The sequence below is a fragment of the Pristiophorus japonicus genome, chromosome 21 (genome assembly GCF_044704955.1).
Source record: "Pristiophorus japonicus isolate sPriJap1 chromosome 21, sPriJap1.hap1, whole genome shotgun sequence".
NCBI classification, from domain to species: Eukaryota; Metazoa; Chordata; class Chondrichthyes; family Pristiophoridae; genus Pristiophorus; species Pristiophorus japonicus.
Genome location: NC_091997.1, coordinates 84,272,358 through 84,291,304, shown reverse-complemented (window position 1 = coordinate 84,291,304; position 18,947 = coordinate 84,272,358). Strand labels below are relative to the sequence as shown.

At 44.0% G+C, this 18,947-nt stretch overlaps 1 protein-coding gene across 5 annotated transcripts in view; it reads right to left on the bottom strand.

Annotated features, from left to right (window-relative positions):
* Window positions 1-18,947, bottom strand: part of slc12a1 (solute carrier family 12 member 1) — a 111,192-nt gene that overhangs the window by 54,153 nt on the left and 38,092 nt on the right. For 4 of the 5 annotated variants that reach the window (XM_070865150.1, XM_070865146.1, XM_070865147.1 and 1 more), the window contains 5 exons: window positions 18,599-18,700; window positions 18,187-18,342; window positions 13,648-13,747; window positions 10,034-10,145; window positions 1,171-1,311 (listed from right to left, as the gene is read on the bottom strand). In XM_070865150.1, the coding sequence (XP_070721251.1) occupies window positions 1,171-1,311; window positions 10,034-10,145; window positions 13,648-13,747; window positions 18,187-18,342; window positions 18,599-18,700 (611 nt within the window). The remainder of the gene's footprint in view (window positions 1-1,170; window positions 1,312-10,033; window positions 10,146-13,647; window positions 13,748-18,186; window positions 18,343-18,598; window positions 18,701-18,947) is intronic. The other variant, XM_070865148.1, reaches the window with a different exon arrangement.

Here is an 18,947-nt window from a genome sequence, read left to right as displayed (position 1 = left end):
AGAGGAGAGCAGAGAGTGGAGGGGGGAGAGGGAGAGCGAGGGGAGGGGGAGAGGGAGAGCGAGGGGAGGGGGAGAGGGAGAGCGAGGGGAGGGGGAGAGGGAGAGCGAGGGGAGGGGGAAGAGGGAGAGCGAGGGGAGGGGGAGAGGGAGAGCGAGGGGAGGGGGAGAGGGAGAGCGAGGGGAGGGGGAGAGGGAGGGGAGAGCGAGGGGAGGGGGAGAGGGAGGGGAGGGGGAGAGGGAGGGGAGGGGAGAGGGAGAGCGAGGGGAGGGGGAGAGGGAGAGCGAGGGAGGGGGAGAGGGAGAGCGAGGGGAGGGGAGGGGGGTGGGGAGAGGGAGAGCGAGGGGAGCGGAGACGGGGGGGGGGGGGAAGAGAGAGAGCGAGAGGGAGTGCGTGCGCAAGAGGGAGTTATCACAGGGAGCAGTTTAGGTGAATAGTGTCGATGAATTTAAGCGGAAGCTAGATATGCATATGAGGGAGAAAGGAATAGTGGGTTATGCTGATAAGAGTTAGATGAGGAAGAATGGGAGGAAGCTAGAGTGGAGCATAAACTCCAGCGTGGACTGGTTGGGCCGAATGGCCCGTTTCTGTGCTGTATTTTCTATGTAACTATGTGAAGGCTATGCTTTGAAAACTGTGCCCAATATTGATCACACATTCAAGCACTGGAGGAAGAGCAAAGTATAAAGAAAGATGCATTTATAGAGAGAGATGGAACAAAGTGGGAGAAGGTTGGTTGTGAGCATAAAATCCGGCAGAGACCTATTGGGCAGAATGACCTGTTTCTGTGCGGTTAAATTCAATGTAATTCCTGATTCTGAATTCAACAGCCGAGAACTATTTGAGTCCTATCCCATTAACACGACAACATAACACACTCGACTAACCAATTAAGCCAGTTTCTCGAATAAGGTCATCAACCTCCTTTGGAGTAATGTAAATGCAGTCACCTGTTTAGAAGAATACTGCTAGTAAACAGCATAAATTCTATAAACTGTAATGCTTTAAAAAAATATTGGTGCCTGCTAATTGGTGCACATCATCTACTTAATTTGAACAGTGCATATCAGATCAGTACATACACCAGATCAGATGTAATTAGACAGACAGTACATTCAGTGGATAACCTTTGGTGCCTTAAGAATCTGATAATATAGATTTAGAGCAACAACCTGAAGCAAGCACTTTACTCCATCACGTAGGTTGTCTCCAGCCACTGCTGCATAGAAGGCTTTTTTTCTGTTCTTTGCAAGCCACTGCTGGTATTTATCCATGTTCATGTTAATTTCACTTACAGTTCGTTTTCGTGGGCCCTAACAGAAATCAGTAATATAATAATCAGATGGACAAGCTTAATTGTGTTATTTTGATTGTGCCTTTCTTAAACTCATTTTAAATACCGGATTGCAAAACTTTTCTTCCACTTCAACATGAGATATACTGGAACTTTCCCACAAAATGTTGACATTCAGGTGAAGCTCAGTTTTCCTTACTTTCTTCCCTTCTCCCCCCTCCCCGAACCAGTGCTGTGCTCCATCTGGTGGCTTGGCTGAAAATGAGCAAATTCAGCCCATCACAGCATCCGAGTTTAAATGACAGATTTTGTAATGTGATTAGGTCAACATGTGACTTTCAGAAAAGTCAACTGATAACCGTCAGAAGTGAAAGCTGAGCCAATTTTCACCTTGCCAATCCAGGCATGTTGGCAATTGTTGTAGCACCCAATTCTAAGCGAGATCAGGTAACTTATCACAGACCAGGAATTTAACCAGTGATGTAATTCCTTTGTCTCATTGCTGTCATAAAAGGGGATCAACTGAATAGCCATCCTACTCCAGTAATAGATTATTCAAGAATTTGAACATGTGACAATCTGGTTGGGAGTGTATTGCTCCACCATTGAAGCAGACGGGTCATTCCCAGAATGTTGTTATTTTACCCACAGAAATATTAGAAAACATCTTTACTGGAAAATCATCTGCTTTGGCATCAAAATCCATGCAGTAACAGAATAAAAATATACTTGTAATATAAACTTAAAATTCTGTTTAATTCTATTCAAAACACTGACAAAATTATTAACTTACCATAACAATTTCAACTTCCACAAAACAAAGGATAATCACCATCCAATGGGCAGGGGTGAAAATAGCCCAGGAGCTTGTCCATGTGCAGCTAACTTCATCGGGTGATCTCTTAGTCTCAGCTAGATACATGACCTCATTCTGGGCCAAACACCTCATTAATTTAACCACTGGCAATTGTATTCAAACTCAGAAACCCAGAGAATAAACAGCCCAATAGTGGCAGGCAAGGAAGGGATAGGAGAGGTAGGCTGAGTCACGACGAGGAAGTTGTTCCCAACGATGAAGGCATTGCTGGATCTGGTTCTGGGGAATGAGGTGGATCAAGTAGAGCAAGTGTCCTTAGGGGAACATTTAGGGGAAGGTGATAACGGTATCCTAAGGTGTAGGCTAGCTATGAAAAAGGACAGGAAGCAATCTAGAGTAAAAGTACTTAACTGGAGGAGGGCCAATTTCAGTGGGTTGAGAATGGATCTGGCCTGGGTAAATTGGAATCAAAGATTGGCAGGCAAAACTGTAATCGAACAATGGGCTGTCTTTAAAAAGCAGCTGGTTAGGGTAGAGTCGAGGTACATTCCCACGAGGGGGAAAGGTAGGGCAACCAAAGCCAGAGCTCCCTGGACGACGAAAGATAGTGTAAGGTGAAGCAGAAAAATGGGGCGTATGACAGGCGCCAGGTTGAGAACACAAGTGAGAACCAGGCTGAATATAGAAAGTTCAGATGGGAAGTGGAAAAGGAAATAAGAGGAGCAAAGAGTGTCTGAAAATAGATTGGCAGATAACATAGAATCCAAAAGTCTTCTATAAGCATATAAATAGTAAACGGATAGTAAGAGGAGGGATGGAACCGAATGAGGACCAAAATGGAGACCTACGCATAGAGGTAGAGGGCATGGTTGAGGTATTAACGAGTACTTTGCATCTGTCTTTACTAAGGAAGAAGATGCTGCCAAAGTCAGTGAAAGAGGAGGTACTTGAGATACTGGATGGGATAAACGTTGGTAAGGAGGAGGTACTGGAAAGGCTGGCTGTATTTAATATAGATAAATCACCAGGATGAGTTACATCCTAGGATGCTGAGGGAAGTAAAGGTGGAAATTGCAGTGGTCTTCCAATCCTCCTTGGATATGGGGCTGGTGCCAGAGGACTGGAGAATTGCAAATGTTACACCCTTGTTCAAAAAAGGGTACAAGGATAAACCCAGCAATTACAGGCCAGTCAGTTTAACCTCAGTAGTGGGGAAGCTTTTAGAAACGATAATGAGACAAAATTGTCACTTGGACAAGTATGGATTAATTAAGGAAAACCTGCATTTGTTGATGGCAAATTATGTTTAACTAACTTGTTTGAGTTTTTTGATGAGGTAGCAGAGACGGTTGATAAGGGCAATGTGGTGTACATGGACTTCCAACAGGCGTTTGATAAAGTGCCACATAATAGGCTTGCCAGCAAAGTTGAAGCCCATGGAATAAAAGGGACATGGATACAAAATTGACTAAGTCGCAGGAAACAGTAGCGGTGAACATTGTTTTTCGAACTGGAGGAAGGTATACAGTGGTGCTCCCCAGAGGTCAGTACTGGGACCACTGCTTTTCTTGACATACATTAATGACGAAGGGTTAGATTTTACACTTTTGTGCATATCACCCAAAAATGGGCGTTATTTCCGGCGTGGACGGCAAAAATGTTTTTTTCAGATCGCCGGCTTCTCGCCCATTCTCAAAGCACGAAGTGTCCATTTTTGAAATTGGGCGTTACAGTGAGCGATATGAAATGGGCGGTAACGTTAAATCTCGCTGACCGTCTGCTGTAAAGTGTCGCTGTCCTTAGCAACGGCATGGCAACGCTCGATTCCCGCGATTCAGGAGGTCAAAGGTCATCGTGACATGCGCAGAAGAGATAGAGGGAGAGCCGAGAGGGACTGAAGGTGTATGGGGCTGTGGTGGGAGGTAAGGGCGATTCACCAGCAGCAAAAAGCCTACTAAGCACCAAGAACATAGTTGGCACCGAGTTTTTGTCCGACAAATAATATAACATGGAAGGGATGGTGGAAGCCCTGGAGCTGGTAGCCAGGAACACTGGTGGCAGAGGGCCACACCCCCATTACCAACCATACATTAGAGCCAGGAGCAACATCTTGCTTCTGGCTCGGAGCATGTTCCCACCTTGGGACTGTCCTCTCCCGTATCCGTCCAAGCAGCGGTTCGGCCATCACCCCCCCCCCCCCCCACCCATGAAGCATCGCCTGAGGAGCTCCTTGACCAGGCGGCTTGGAGTCAGGAGGGGAAGGGGTAGAGGTGGGGAGGAGAAGCGGAGGGGGAAGGGTTGGTTTTTTACAGAAATAATGACTATTTCAGACAACTGTTTGGTTTAAATGTTTTTTATTTAACAAAACCTTGTTGCGCATTGGCTCAGATAGCTGCACCGTTACACGCTGGTGATTCCTTATCAAAGGGTATAATTACACTTAACTTCAATCAACTTAAACTGTCACCAAGGTGATGCCCACCATTGATGTATAACCTGCACACCCAGCAGTGTGTCAGCCTTGTAAATAACACTTCAGGCAAAGTGCTCTCTTGCAGCTATCATGCCACCAAAGGCCCTTTCATGCGGTCTACAGGGGGGTGGAGGGCATGGCTTCAGCATCAGCCTGATTGTGTGGGCTAATGTCAGCGTCCGCCTCCTCGTCCTCCTCTTCCTCTCTCTGGCGAGGTGGACTGTCAGACTCATCAGGCAATTCTTGCCCCCTCCTGATAGCCAAGTTGTGCAGCATGGAGCACACCGCCACTAATTGAGCTACCTGCTCAGGGTGGTATTGGAGCTCGCCTCCTGAGTGGTCCAGACATCTAAAGCGTTGCTTAAGCACTCCAGTGGTTTTCTCGACGATATTGCGAGTGGTTCTGTGGCTCTTGTATCACCTCTCGGCTTCGGTGTGGGTGTCATGCAAGGGGAGGGGGGGGGGGGGGGGGCAGGGTCATCAGCCAGGTGGCGAGGCCATATCCTTTGTCACCAAGCATCCAGCATTGACCTTGTGGCTCATTGTTAAACAAGTCAGATACGGTGCTCTCACACAGGATGTGAGCATCATGGATGCTGCCTGGAAATTGAGCATTCACTGCCAGTATAATTTATAAGAACATAAGAATTAGGAACAGGAGTAGGCCATCTAGCCCCTCGAGCCTGCTCCGCCATTCAACAAGATCATGGCTGATCTGGTCGTGGACTCAGCTCCACTTACCCACTGGTGGTCAACAACCAGTTGGACATTCAGGGAGTGGAATCCCTTGCGGTTCCTGAAAACCTCTGCATCCTGAAAAGATGCCCGCATCACGATGTGTGTACAGTCTAATTGCTCCCTGCATCTTGGGGAAGTTTGCAATTCTGGAGAATCCTAGAGCCCTCTCACTGTGCCTCCCTGGTCATACGGAAGCTGATCAAGTCCCTCCTGTGTGCGTACAGGGCTTCAGTGACCTGTCTAATGCAGCAATGTGTGGCATGCTGAGACAGACCGCAAATGTCGCCAGCTGAGGCCTGAAAAGAACAAGGTGCATAGAACAGTGCTGCAGTGACTTTGACCTCGACCTCGACGGACAGTGCAGTACTGATGGTGCTGACAGGCTGCAGGTCTCCCCTTATGAGCTGGCATACCTCAGTGATAACCTCTTTGTGGAAGCGCAGTCTCCGAAGGCTGGTGGCGTCAGGAAATTTGAGGTAAGACTGCTTCTCCCTGTCTGGTCCTCATCAGTCTGGCACGTCTTACATTCTTACATTGGGCACATAATGCTGTGGAGCGTACCTTCTGCCATCTCGAGTCTGCAGCATGTAATTGGTCATCAAGAGAGGGTGAGAAAGGTCAGGTCCCATTGCAATAGCTCTCTGTTTTCCACCGATTGGTCACAAACAATGAATGTCCCAACGAAGACACCTATTAAATTCCAATCGGTCACAGTATGGTCAAGACGTTTGTACAGATGTTCACATCAACTCCAACGACCTTCAGAGTACATCTGAACTCCCGAGGTTGAAGCACAGCAGCCTTTTAAAGGATGCGACGTGATGTAGAACATGGAGTCTACAACACTGATTAGTTCCGGTTAGTTCCATTTTTTCTGGGCGTTTTTTGGGGCGAGTGATATTGTAGGCGATGTGTGCAAGTGACGTTGGGCGATCTCATGTCCACTAGTTTTGGCAAATATGATTTTTACGGCAAATAAAATTGGGCAGGCGGTATTATTTTTTCCTGGCGTTACACACATGGGGAAAGTAATGCTCGACGATAAGTTTCTGAAAAATGCCCGTCAGTTTCCATGTTGTGGCTAAATGGGCGATATTTGAGCATTATGTGTCAGTTCAGCAGTAAAATGGACGTTAAGTGGGTGTTAAGCATGCAAAAAATGAGGAAACTCTAGCCCTTAGACTTGGGTGTACAGGGCACAATTTCATAATTTGCAGAAGACACAAAACTTCGAAGTACAGGTGCAGCGTCCAGAATCCAGAGTTCCGGAATGTTTCAGAATCTTCCAAAATCCAGACCGATCGGTGGCAGGGCCGTCCGTAATCCGTAAGATGTACCGGAATCCGGACCAGACGACCTTGCCGATCTCGGGGCCCCGCAGCTACCCAACCTCGGGCCTCGCATCACCGCCGCTGCCCTTGCCTAGAGGCCTCCTCGCCAGCCCGCCTCGGTGGGGCCGGCCCACCCGAACACTTCCTCAGCGGCGACCGCCCGACGACCTCCTTGGTGGGCCCCGGACAGCTCCTCGATAGGTATCCTGCCACCCCCCCCCCTCCCCTCCGATGTTCCGAAATCCAGAAATACCCAAACCTGGACTCGGGCATTTCCGGATTCGTGACATCAGAAAGACGTTCCAAAGTCCGGAAAATCGCAGAATCCGGAACAGCCTCGGTCCCGGATTTGGGACGCTGCACCTCTGCTCGAAGGTGAACACTACTCTTGTAAATCTCTTCTGCACCCTCTCTAAGGCCTACAACATCCTTCCTAAAGTGTGGTGCCCAGAATTGGACACTATGCTCTATGAGGGACTTCAGTTATCTGGATAGACTGGAGAAGCTGGTGTTGTTCACCTTAGAGCAAAGTATACTGAACAGTGACAAGGATAGTGATAGACTTCAAGACAGGCTGGTGGAATGGGCAGACACGTGGCAGATGAAATTTAATGCAGAAAAGTGCGAAGTGATAGGAAGAATGTGGAGAACCAAAATAAACTAAACTAAAGGGTACAATTCTAAATGGGGTGAATGAACAGAGACTTAGGGCTACATGTGCACAAATCATTGAAGGTGGCAGAGCAGGTTAAAAAAGCGGTGTGGAAAAAAAACACGATCCTGGGCTTCAAAATTAGTGATTATAGAGTACAAAAGGAAGGAAGTTAGGATGAGCCTCTATAAAACACTTTCGGCTACAAATAGAGCATAGTGTCCAATTCTGGACACCACACTTTAAGGATGTGTAGGCCTTAGAGAAGGTGCAGAAGAGATTTACAAGAGTGGTTCCAGGGATGAGGGACTTGTGTGGATAGACTGGAGAAGCTAGTGTTGTTCACTTTAAGAGCAGAGAAGGTTGAAAGGAGACAGGTGTTCAAAATCATGAGGGGCCTAGAGAGAAACCGTTCCCATTGGCGGAAGGGTCGAGAATCAAAGGACACAGATTTAAGGTGATTGGCAAAAGGACCAAAGTCGACAGGAGGAAAAATGAGGCAGCGAGTGGCTAGGGTCTGGACTGCACTGCCTGAAAGGGTGATGGAGGCAGATGCAATTGTGACTTTTAAAGGAGAAGTGGATAAGTACCTGAAGGAAATGAATTTGCAGGGCTACAGGGAAAGCGCAGGGGAGTGGGACTAGTTGAAGTGCTCTTGCCGAGAGCCGGCACTGGCTAGACGGACTGAATGGTCTCCTTCTGTGTTGTACTACTAGACAGTCACTCGTGATGAGGATGACACTCTTCACACCAAAAATTATGGGCTCACAGGTGTTACAATGAGTTACATCTTAAAAGGTGGAAGATGCCTGTGAGTGGATTTAAAAAAAAAAAAAGTGTGGTGACCGTTGCACACCAGCCACCACACAGGCTTGACAGAGCTAGGTCTTGGTCCAGTGGTGAGGATTGACCAAGACGACTGGAAACCAAGCTCTGTTGCGCCTCCCCTGGGTCCTGACCCCGCTGCTGTTAACCAATCTATGATTCTATGTGGAGCTTGAATTTTTAATAAGTGCAAGATCATAGCTATAGTATGTAATCAAATATTCTTAACATCTCATTGAACCACTACATGCAGTAGTATACCAAATTTGGTACGGGTGGCACAATATTGAGCTCTGTCCTATTTGCTGGCAATCTTTCCTTAATTATCTTCATCTTTACAAACTGCCACAAAACCATCTCTGAAACCAAACTTTCAGTCAATACTCAATCCTCTCTTCCTGGTTGGATATCCGTTTATTTACACCCATCTGTGAAGCTCTGTATATTAAACGCACTACGTGCAATTTGATGTTACGGTCTCTTTAAATTGAAGATTTTCAGTCATGTAACGCTTTCTAAACTCAAATCTGGTAAACCCCCGTCTACACGCCAGGCTGAGAGTTCTACCAATACAGTATGATAATCAAGGTTATCTCTTCCTCTTAAATCTTGGGAATGACCAGCAGTACAAAAGAAAGATTTACAGGAATCCACTGTGTCAGAATATCGTTAAGAAATCCAATGACAGTATCCTGGGCTCTTCGAACATGGAGTAGAATACTGGAGGCTGCTGGAAAGTTGGCATGAGCTACACTCTGAGGCCCCATCTTTGGAAAATGACCTGGACTGCCTCCTGTTGGGAGGGTCTATTTATGTGGCTGCACCTGAGCGCCCTGCTGAGAGAGTCCACCATCTAGTCTGCACTCTTGCCAGATGCCATACTGACAGGTCAACTGACTCATACATTCTCCAGCACCAGGTCTGAAGATTGTTTGGACAAGTATCTGCATTTGAAATGACTTAGGGTTAGCCATAATATTTGCATGCAGGGTACAAACCTCACTTTATCCAAGCCTCTCTGATGCAGACATCCCATCCTGAACTAGAAGCACTGGTGATCAGTGCCAGTATTAGGACAGCTGTAGCCACTTTGTACCATGGGATGATGCAATAATTCAATTCGAATGCAGAGGTTAACAAACAATGATGAATGATGGTTTACAAGGGGAGCATATATCCAGCTAAGAGCAGCGAGCGGCGGCCCCGACCATCAGCGGCAGGTCGGGGCCATAAAAGCGGCGAGTGGCAGCCATGGGCAACGTGGCGGCGTACCACTGCAAGGTATTACGTGAGCTGGTGCGGAGGGGGGGTGACGGCAGCAATGAGGGGCATCATCAAGGTCCAGGTCGGTGATTGGAGTGTGGGCAGGTATAGCAGAAGCAGCGAGGTTGGGGTGAAGGAGCGGCGAGAGGTTGTAGAAGGATGTGATTGGGGCCCAGGAGAGGCGAGAGTTCAGGGCCCAGAAGAGGTGTGGGCTCAGGGGCAGCACAGGTCAGCCCACACTGCTATATCTGTGCAGCAAAGCAGGTCTCCAGTCGTCTTGGTTAATCCTTGCCACTAGACCAAGACCTAGCTCTGTCAAGCCCGTGTGGTGACTGGTGTGCAACGGTCACCACATGTTAAAAAAAATCCACACACAGGCGTCTTCCACCCTACACTATAGTTCAGGACCTGAAATATTGGGTCCTTCATTGAAGCACCTGTGAACTCATCCTTTTTTGGTGTGGAAGCAAGTCATCCTCATTTCAAGGGACTGCCTATAATGAATGATATATATCCAGCTTTCTCCCAAAATATACAATTAATTATATTTACTGCCATGATGATCAATGAACATTTAATATTTTGCTGCATTTTGAAAAATGATCAAAATTGACACATAAGAATCTGTACTGTGGTAATTACCATAAATACTTGACTACAGATGCACAGACTAAAATTCTTGGTGAAAGAAAGTGTTAAATCCAATAAGGCTGGCCTGGACATAGGTGATCCGGTCAATACAATACACTGTGGCCTATGGGGAGAAAACAAACAGTAAATTATTTTTTGAGAAAAGTTTCATGAAATCATATGTAGGACTGCTAAAAATGTTTCCATTCAATGCATTTATGCCTATCTCACTTATAACACATTTTGAAGTAGCTTAACTTTTACTTTAAAAGTATGACATTTTCATTTGATTTTTCAGTGTTTCTCAGAGGAGACATGTTCCAGGAATAAGCAGTCTGAAAATAAAAATGGTGACTGCTGGGTCAGTAATCAGGTGGAAACATACTTTGAATGCATAGAATATATTTCCAGATTGAGTAGTAGAGGCAAGAACCCAGGAATCAGTTAAGAAATAACTGGATGCTACAATGGGAGGGAGACATCAGGATCTCTAGATAGATGAACTAAGAGGGCCAAATGTCTTCCTCATCCATAAGTTTCCTTGTGATCATTTACAGTAGCAAATGGGAGCTGATGCAAGTAAAAAAGATTGCAATTAGTAATTTGGGTGTTAGTCCAGCTTACACGTCAGGTGCACTGCTCCTGATCATCACCAGGGCACAGTAGCTAACAAGATCATCTCCGTTAACACACAAGTTTGGAACAACTAGCTCAAGTTCACAGCCAGTATCATGCCATGATTTTTTTGGTCTCAAAAGTGCAACACTGCTACTGTTTTGGTTTTATTTTGTTCCGACTGACAATTTACAATGTCTTCCATATCACCAATGTATTTTTTTTTGATTGGACGGAATGGACTGTCTGGTCAGCTTTTTTTAAAAATTAAACTTTCATACATTTTCTTCAGCTCGGCAGTTGTTTAATGTCTCGTATCAAATGCAAATACAGATGGAACTAGTTTATATCAGCAATGTGATGCCTCACACAGTGCATTCTAAATCTTACTTTGCAAGACCCAGAGATGGCCATTAGCCACCCTACGAAGAACTGGATGGCATCATTGATAGATGCTCAACTTAATCAGTGGGTAAAGCATAAGCTTCAATGATTGGTATTTTGCTACTGAAATCTGCATTGATATGTTTTTATGCAGTATTTCTGCGGCTTTTACACCAAAGTCACCGCTCGTAAAAGTCCAACTCAGTTAGTTTTAGTGACCAACCTATTTTGAGAGGAAAATAGTTAATGTTTCAAGATTGTGACATGAAAGGGTTCTTTTGGCATAAAGGCAGTACCATACCAACTTATATTTAGCTCACCGTCCAACATGTATTGTCCAGTTTACAGCTCCATTTCAGAATTGACACTAGAGGCAGTTTCTTCATATTTACTATGTGCTTGGGCGGTCTCAGGGTAGAGAAGACAGGAAAATAGGCAGGGAGGCCTCCTGCTAAATCTTCTCCCCCTGCCCCAAACTGGTATTCCTCCTCTGCCTCATGCCCTCCCCCCTCCATTAATATTGAGCTAGGTTCATTCGGAACCAGTTCCAAATTATTTCTCTGCTAAACATATAGGGCTACTGTTTTTTTAAATTTTACCTTGCTGACTTGCACTGTTGCACATAATTTGCCTCCTTCACACCACTGGGCTCACAAGGAACAATGGCTGCAGCATGGGAGCCCACCCTGAACATTAATTAATCTTGATCCAGGAAAATGGGCTGAGGCTACTGCAGAATCAGAGCAGTTGGAAGCTTTGCCTGAACTCACTTCTGGAATTAATCTCTGTATTGAGGGAAATTTGACCATTGGACTTTGTCTGGTGAATAGGAATACTGCCTGGCTTTCATACCAACATTATACTGCCAAGTTTATAAAAAGACGGTTTCCTCTGAAAAAAAACACTTGCACATTATTAGGCTAAGAAATGCGCTACGAAAAAGTTGTGGACTGATGCAACTTTTATAGTTTTCTAAGAATGGGTTTTCTGTGCGTATTACCTTACCTGTAAATAAATCTGTCTTTTAGTTTTAGCCTGTATGTAATGGCCTGATGGTGGGTTATTTATCACCTTTCAAAGTAGGAATACAATGTGGTCTCCAGTGTGTCAGACAGCAATTAAGGGTAATGGTTAGTCCTGCAGCTGCTACCCTACTCATGGTATACGAGAGGGTGCAGATTTCAGCTTGAAGCAGACTATATGTCTGCTTATTGAAGATTACATTTTTGTTGTGAACACAAATGAAAAGCGCTGGGAAGAAATCCTGAGCTGTAACCTGGACCCCTTTCTTTATTTAGCAAGACTCTCTTGAGTCCGCAACATTTAAAAATTCCCAACAATGTTTGTATATCTAGGACATTACACTACAAGATGCTGCTTCTCATTGCATTATTGATTCTGCTATAGGGCCTCAAATGCCATGATGTTCCTCAGAAGGCAACAGCTGATTTTAATGGAAAACTTAATACTGGAACTGTCTAACACCTTGATCTACTTAACAATACATACAATGGACTTTGCAAGACATCTTTTTTTTTGAAGTTGCAAGTTCACATTTTCAATGTGATAATTATGCTGCATTTAGAACGGCCAATCTACCAATGCTTTTTTTAATCTCTGCAGTAGGTTGAGTTTTAGCAGACTTCAATACCAAACTACTTAAGCCACTTCTCTGCATTCTCCTTTGCCTTCAAATCAATTTTGTTCAACACATTTTCATTCTCATATTGCAAGACTTCCTGTTTTATCGAACGGCATCTACAAGCAAGACGGTCTCTAGCATCACAGTTCCAGAACCACCTTTGAGGCATCAGTCAGCTCATTATGTTCTGACGGGATCCATCCTAGAAATGTTAACTCGTCTGTTTCACCACTGATGCTGCCTGACCTATTGAATGTTTCAAGCATTTTGTTACCACGTTCAGTTCTTACCTATTCTTACCCTTATAACCTTCACTCTCTTTCTCGACCAGTTATGCAACCCCCCCCCCCCCACCCTCCAAGTAACTTATTTGACAATTGAATATTGTTATCTGCAAATTGTTATTTATCCAACAGCCACGGTCATAGTCATATCACCGAGCAATTGCTGGAGTAATGTTTTTCAGTATTTAAGATTATTTTGTTAGTTAGATTATTTTAACGCGCAACGGTAGTTTATTCAAGTTAGTCCTCACTAATTCCTTATAATTCTTAGTGCTTTTATAATTTGATTAAAGATTATTACACTTCCAGACCACTATCAAACTTCATCAAATAGAAACAATCTCAAAAGTATCTAATAAGTTTAAGTAAAAGATACTGACAGTGAGAAACTGGTGAGGAAAATAATTTCCACCAGCTTTGGCCAATAAAAGTTGGAGTGTATTAACTTTTGTACAAACTAAGCTTCCTTACTGGATGTGCCAGAAGGCACTGACTTGTAAAATGGAAAATAATAAAGCTCGATAGATTCCAGCCTTGAAATTCTACAGGAGTTTTCCCAATCTTCTGTCATAAGCTTTCAGCTATTTTTCTAGGAGCTCTACCAGTCCCCAGCTGAACTTGAAGGAAATAGGGAGAACCTCCACAGAATTTGAGGGCCCCATTTATAAAAGTCAACCTTAGTTATCCTGTTCCTATCATACCTGAAGTTCTTAATGTGATCATTCACCCCAGTCAGTGAAAGGGCATCCTGAAGGGCAGTGACATAAGACATGGCCTGTGCTGAAGAGCCCCAATTCACCTCTGTTAAAAACATTTTAAAAAGTCAATCACAAATTGAAGCAAAATTATTTTCTTGATTTATCATACTGAAATTGGTCATTTCATCTGTGGTTAAACATTGTAGCCTTGAATTTCTATGGAATGAGTTGTACCACATTTGCGCCAATACGAGAGTTGCGTCTTTCAATAGACTGGAGAGCTGTTTGCACCAGATTTCTGTGGATCAGCTCATTTCCAGATCAATTGGAGGAGCTATTGGCATAAATCCCATGTAAAGCAGGAGAAATGTGCTAGACTGCAGCCTTTTAAACGGTCAATTCAGACTGAAGATGCAGCAGCATGTTGGAGAAGTAGGTATGGACCAAAGTGCCTGACTCACTCGGTCCAAATCAAGTAGCTTGACTAGATGTTTCACAAGTGTTATCGAGTCACTTTTCAATAAAACTACCACAGAAGCAGCTCGCAGCTGAAGTAGGGGCAAGGGCATGGTCCAGAGACAAAGGAACAGACCACAGCTGCAAAGCATTGAACCTGCAAACCCTCCTTGATAAGGAGAGCAACAACAGGCTGCTGGGTATCCATAGAAGGAAGTCTCCCCAAAATGTCATGTGGAGGGCGGTGGCAATTGCAGTGTCAACTCTCTCCCCAGGACTAGAGATTACCACAAGAAGTTCAATGACCTAACCAGTACCTCGATGTAGCGCCTTTTTGCTGAGGTTTGGGGTCATTATCTACAGCAGCAGAGGATAGGCCTCATCTCACACAAGCCATCCGTCAACCTGACTTTCTTCCTTGAAGTGGTCTAGGAGGGCCAAATTTTGATGGACAAATGGATTGCGACAACTTTAAGCATATTAGTTTAATATGTAGGATCCTTTGACTGTTGGTCCACAAACTGTGCATTCAGTGAATGGTAGCGTCAGCTGTGGCTCAGTGGGAGCACACTCACCTCTGAGTCAGAAGGTTGTGGGGGTTCAAGTCCCACTCCAGGGACTTGAGCACATAAATCTAGGCTGACACTCTAGTGCAGTGCTGAGGGAGCGCTACACTGTCAGAGGTGCCATCTTTCAGATGAGACTTAAAACTAAGACCCCGTCTGCTCTCTCATGTGGACGTAAAATATCCCATGGCACTACTTCAAAGAAGAGCAGGGGAGTTATCCCCATTGGCTTGGCCAATATCTATCCCTCACTCAACATAACAAAAACATAGGATTACATAGGATAAACAGACCATTCAGCCCAACCAGTCCACTCGAGCTTCTTCTCGTCTTTCCTCATCTAAATCTATCAGTATAACCCTCTATTCCCTTCTCCCTTATATGCTTGTCTAGCCTCACCTTAAATGCATCTATACTATTCACTTCAACCACTCCCTGTGGTAGTGAGTTCCACATTTTCACCACTCTTTGGGTAAAGAATTTTCTTCTGAATTTCCCTATTGAATTTCTTGGTGACTATAATATATTGATGGCCTCTAGTTATGCTCTTCCCCACAAGTGGAGACATTCTCTCTGTATCCACTCTAACAAAAACTTTCATAATTTTAAAGACCTCTTAGATCATCCCTCAGACTCCTTTTTTCAAAGAGAAAAGAGACCCAGCCTGTTCATCCTTTCCTGATCTATATATACCCTCGCATTTCTAGTATCATCCTTGTAAATCTTCACTGCAACCCTCTCCGGTGTCTCTATATCCTTTTTATAATATGGCGACCAAAACTGTATGCAGTATTCGAAGTGTGGTCTAGCCAAGGTTCATTACAGGTTTAGCATAATTTCCCTACTTTTCAACTCTATACCTCTAGAAATAGACCAGAGTGCTTGGTTTGCTTTTTTTTAAAAAAATAAATGGTCTTGCAACTTTGTGATTTGTACTCAGAGATCCCGTTGTTCCTCTACCCCACCAAGACTTGCACCCTCCAATTAATAAGTGACCTCCCTATGCTTCCTACCAAAATGTAATACCTCACATTCATCTGTGTTGAACTTCATTTGCCCATTCTGCAAGTTTATTAATGTCCTCCTTCCTCCTCAGTATTTGGTCTCATCCACAAATTTAGAAATTTGTTTTTGATTCCAAAGTCTAAATTGTGGATATAAATTGTGAACAGCAGTGGTTCCAGCACTGATCATTTTGGACCACCACTACCTACCTCTACCGCTGTAAATAGCTACCCTTTATCCCTACTCTCTGCTTTCTGTCTTGAAGCCAGCTAGCTATCCATTTTGCTACTTGTCCCCTGACTCCGCATTCTCTGACCTTGCTCATCAGTCTATTATGGGGTACCCTATCGAAGCCCTTTTGAAAATCTAGATAGATTACATCTACTACATTACCATTGTCTATCTCTTCAAAAAAATTCAATTCAACACAAACAGATTATCTGGTCATTATCACACTGCTGTTTGTGGGAGCTTGCTGTGCGCAAATTGGCTGCCGCATTTCCCACATTACAACAGTGACTACACTCCAAAAGTACTTCATTGGCTGTAAAGCGCTTTGAGATGTCCGGCGGTCGTGAAAGGCGCTATATAAATGCAAGGCTTTCTTTCCTATTTAGAAAGTTGAGGTTTTTTTTGGGGTGTCACTGACTGTACCGTTGACTCTTGGAAAGCCAGGAACCCCACAAAACTGCATAGCTCTATCTCTCCGCTGCATCAGTCACCATACTTCAGCCCGATTAATATTACAGATCTCCCATGGTTGCCTGAAATTACCCTATGCCATAAAAGTTGTAGCATTAGTCACCTTTATAGACAGTGGCAATTCTGAGAGCATGGCTGCAGGTTCTCATGTAATAGGGAGGTGCTGCTGCTATTCTTTGGCGAAATGCAATCTTGTAATATATGTCTCCTCACTAAAGCCCTCATAGGACCTGTGTTGCCTGTATATTCATTGGGAGAGGGTAAAACCTTGTCGGATGCATCCTCCTTAAATGTTGCATCACTTTTCTTCTCTATCCTCTGCTCCTCCATTATAATGACACACAATGGTATGCCCATAGATAATGGCATAACTTATTCTGGGAAGCCCCCCTTACTGGGGCTGGGCTCAAAATTGTAAGAACATAAGAAATAGGAGCAGGAGTAAGCCATACGGCCCCTCAAGCCTGCTCCACCATTCAATATCATGGCTGATCTGATCTTGGCTTCAACACCACTTTACTGCCTATCCACGTTCCTCATAACCCTAGACTCCCCCTATAGTTCAATAATCTGTCTAACTCAGACTTAAATAAATTTAATGACTCAGCCTCCACAGCTCTCTGGTGTAGAGAATTCCAAAGATTCACAACCTTCTAAGAGAAGAAATTCCTCCTCATCTCCATCGTAAATGGGCGAGCCCTTATTCTGAAACTATGCCCCCTAATTCTAGATTCCCCCACGAGCGGAAACATCCTCTCTGCAAATACCCAATCAAGCCCCCTCAGAATCTTATATCAATCAGATCACCTCATTTTTCTGAACTGAGTACAGGTCCAACCTTTCCTAATAAGACTCTCAAACAAGACCAAGGTTGTGTAGGCAGAATGCTAAAAACGATATGCTCCAAAAAGTAATTCCCAGTAATCACTGCTCAAACCCTACACACGCTTCAGGCACATACTCCTTACTTTCACCTGTCTCAGCAGATCCTGGTAAATCTGCACTGTAATCTCAGTCTAACTTACCCCTCGAGTGTACTAGTAAATTTGAGGCCCATTTTGCTGCCCAAAATAAAGATAGCCATATTCTGCACAGAAAAAGATGTTGAAATTCAGGATCTGATATTTGCGCAGCTGGTTTTAATTTTCTCTTGCGAGTTGGAACTGGGTTAGTAATTTTGTGATTCTGTTCATTGGCTGAGTGTTTAACATTTGCCCCTGCTCCTTATTTTGCACATGGGATTACTTCTTTTGTTTATTAAGCAGCAATTAGTATGGAACATGCAAATTTATTTAGGAATGACTTTATTCTACACTGTATTAACTTCTCCCATTTAAAGCTGCCATGAAAGCACCAGAGGAAGCCAGTAGAGTTTCAGTGAACCACATTCTGACCCCGGAGTTAATTACCAACTGGAGCGAGGGAGGCCTTGGAGTTGTCTGAAGAACTTTAAAAAAATGTTTGCCAAATATTCTCCTGCTGTTTCCGGGGCTGTGCATGGCTGAACACAGAATACGACTGCATTCACGATTAAACTCCTGAGGGGCCCCTCTGTTGGCCAGTGCACTCTGAACCATCAAGGTTCAATGGGTGGCCCTTGCATCCACTGAGCAAATGACAGGAAGGCAGTGGTCATGTTTTTCCCCCAACGATGCACCTGTCCACATTTACAGCTGTGTCCAGCCCAGATTTGCTGGAAAATCAGCAGAGTGGAATGAGAAAATCTGGGCCAAAATACTTTTAGCATGTTTGAAAAGGTATACTCAATTCATAATTTTGTGCACATTCACTGAAGATAACTAAAAGCTCTCACCTGGTTTGTTGTAAATCACATAAATATTAAGGAATAATACAATTGCAACAGTGATTACAGCTGCCCACCAGTTGATGACAAACATGACAGCACAACACAAAATAGTTCCAAGCAGCGACACCCACATGTTGTAAAATCTAAATGCAGGGCGCCACCCTGTTAAAACAAATGGGATTACATCAATAATGGATTCACATTCTGTTCATTTTAAACAGCAAGAGAAAATCTCTAAAAATGGCAATGTACAAATTGTGTTCAAGATGATAACGTTTGCTGAACTGCAAAATTAATAATTCATGCAGAACACTTCAGTGCTTGAATGCTAAAATGATGTTAGATAGCAATCGCTGACATGAGGACTTGAATTCTTGTAAATTTATATTCAGTTGCAATCCATGCTTAAAATACTAACCTGGAGTTTTTGAATATGAAGCATGAAAACATGAAAAGTTGATAAGTGCATATGAGGCCAAGAAGAAGTTCGAGATAACAGGAGCAATTGTATTCAGTTCAGCTAAAAACAAAATGAAAGTCGACAATGTTTCCATTTGATTTTATCAAAATACAATATGGCTAAGTTCCTTACCAAGAACATAAGAATATTTATTTATAGGGACATTATATTAATATCCAAACCTTTTTCCTCACCATATCCCTTCATTTATCTTAAAATCCCACCAATAGGGACATGTTGAGTGTTTTCTGGGCACAATGTTGCGGTGTCCAGCATATACTATTTTCAAAACAGAACGGTCAAATAT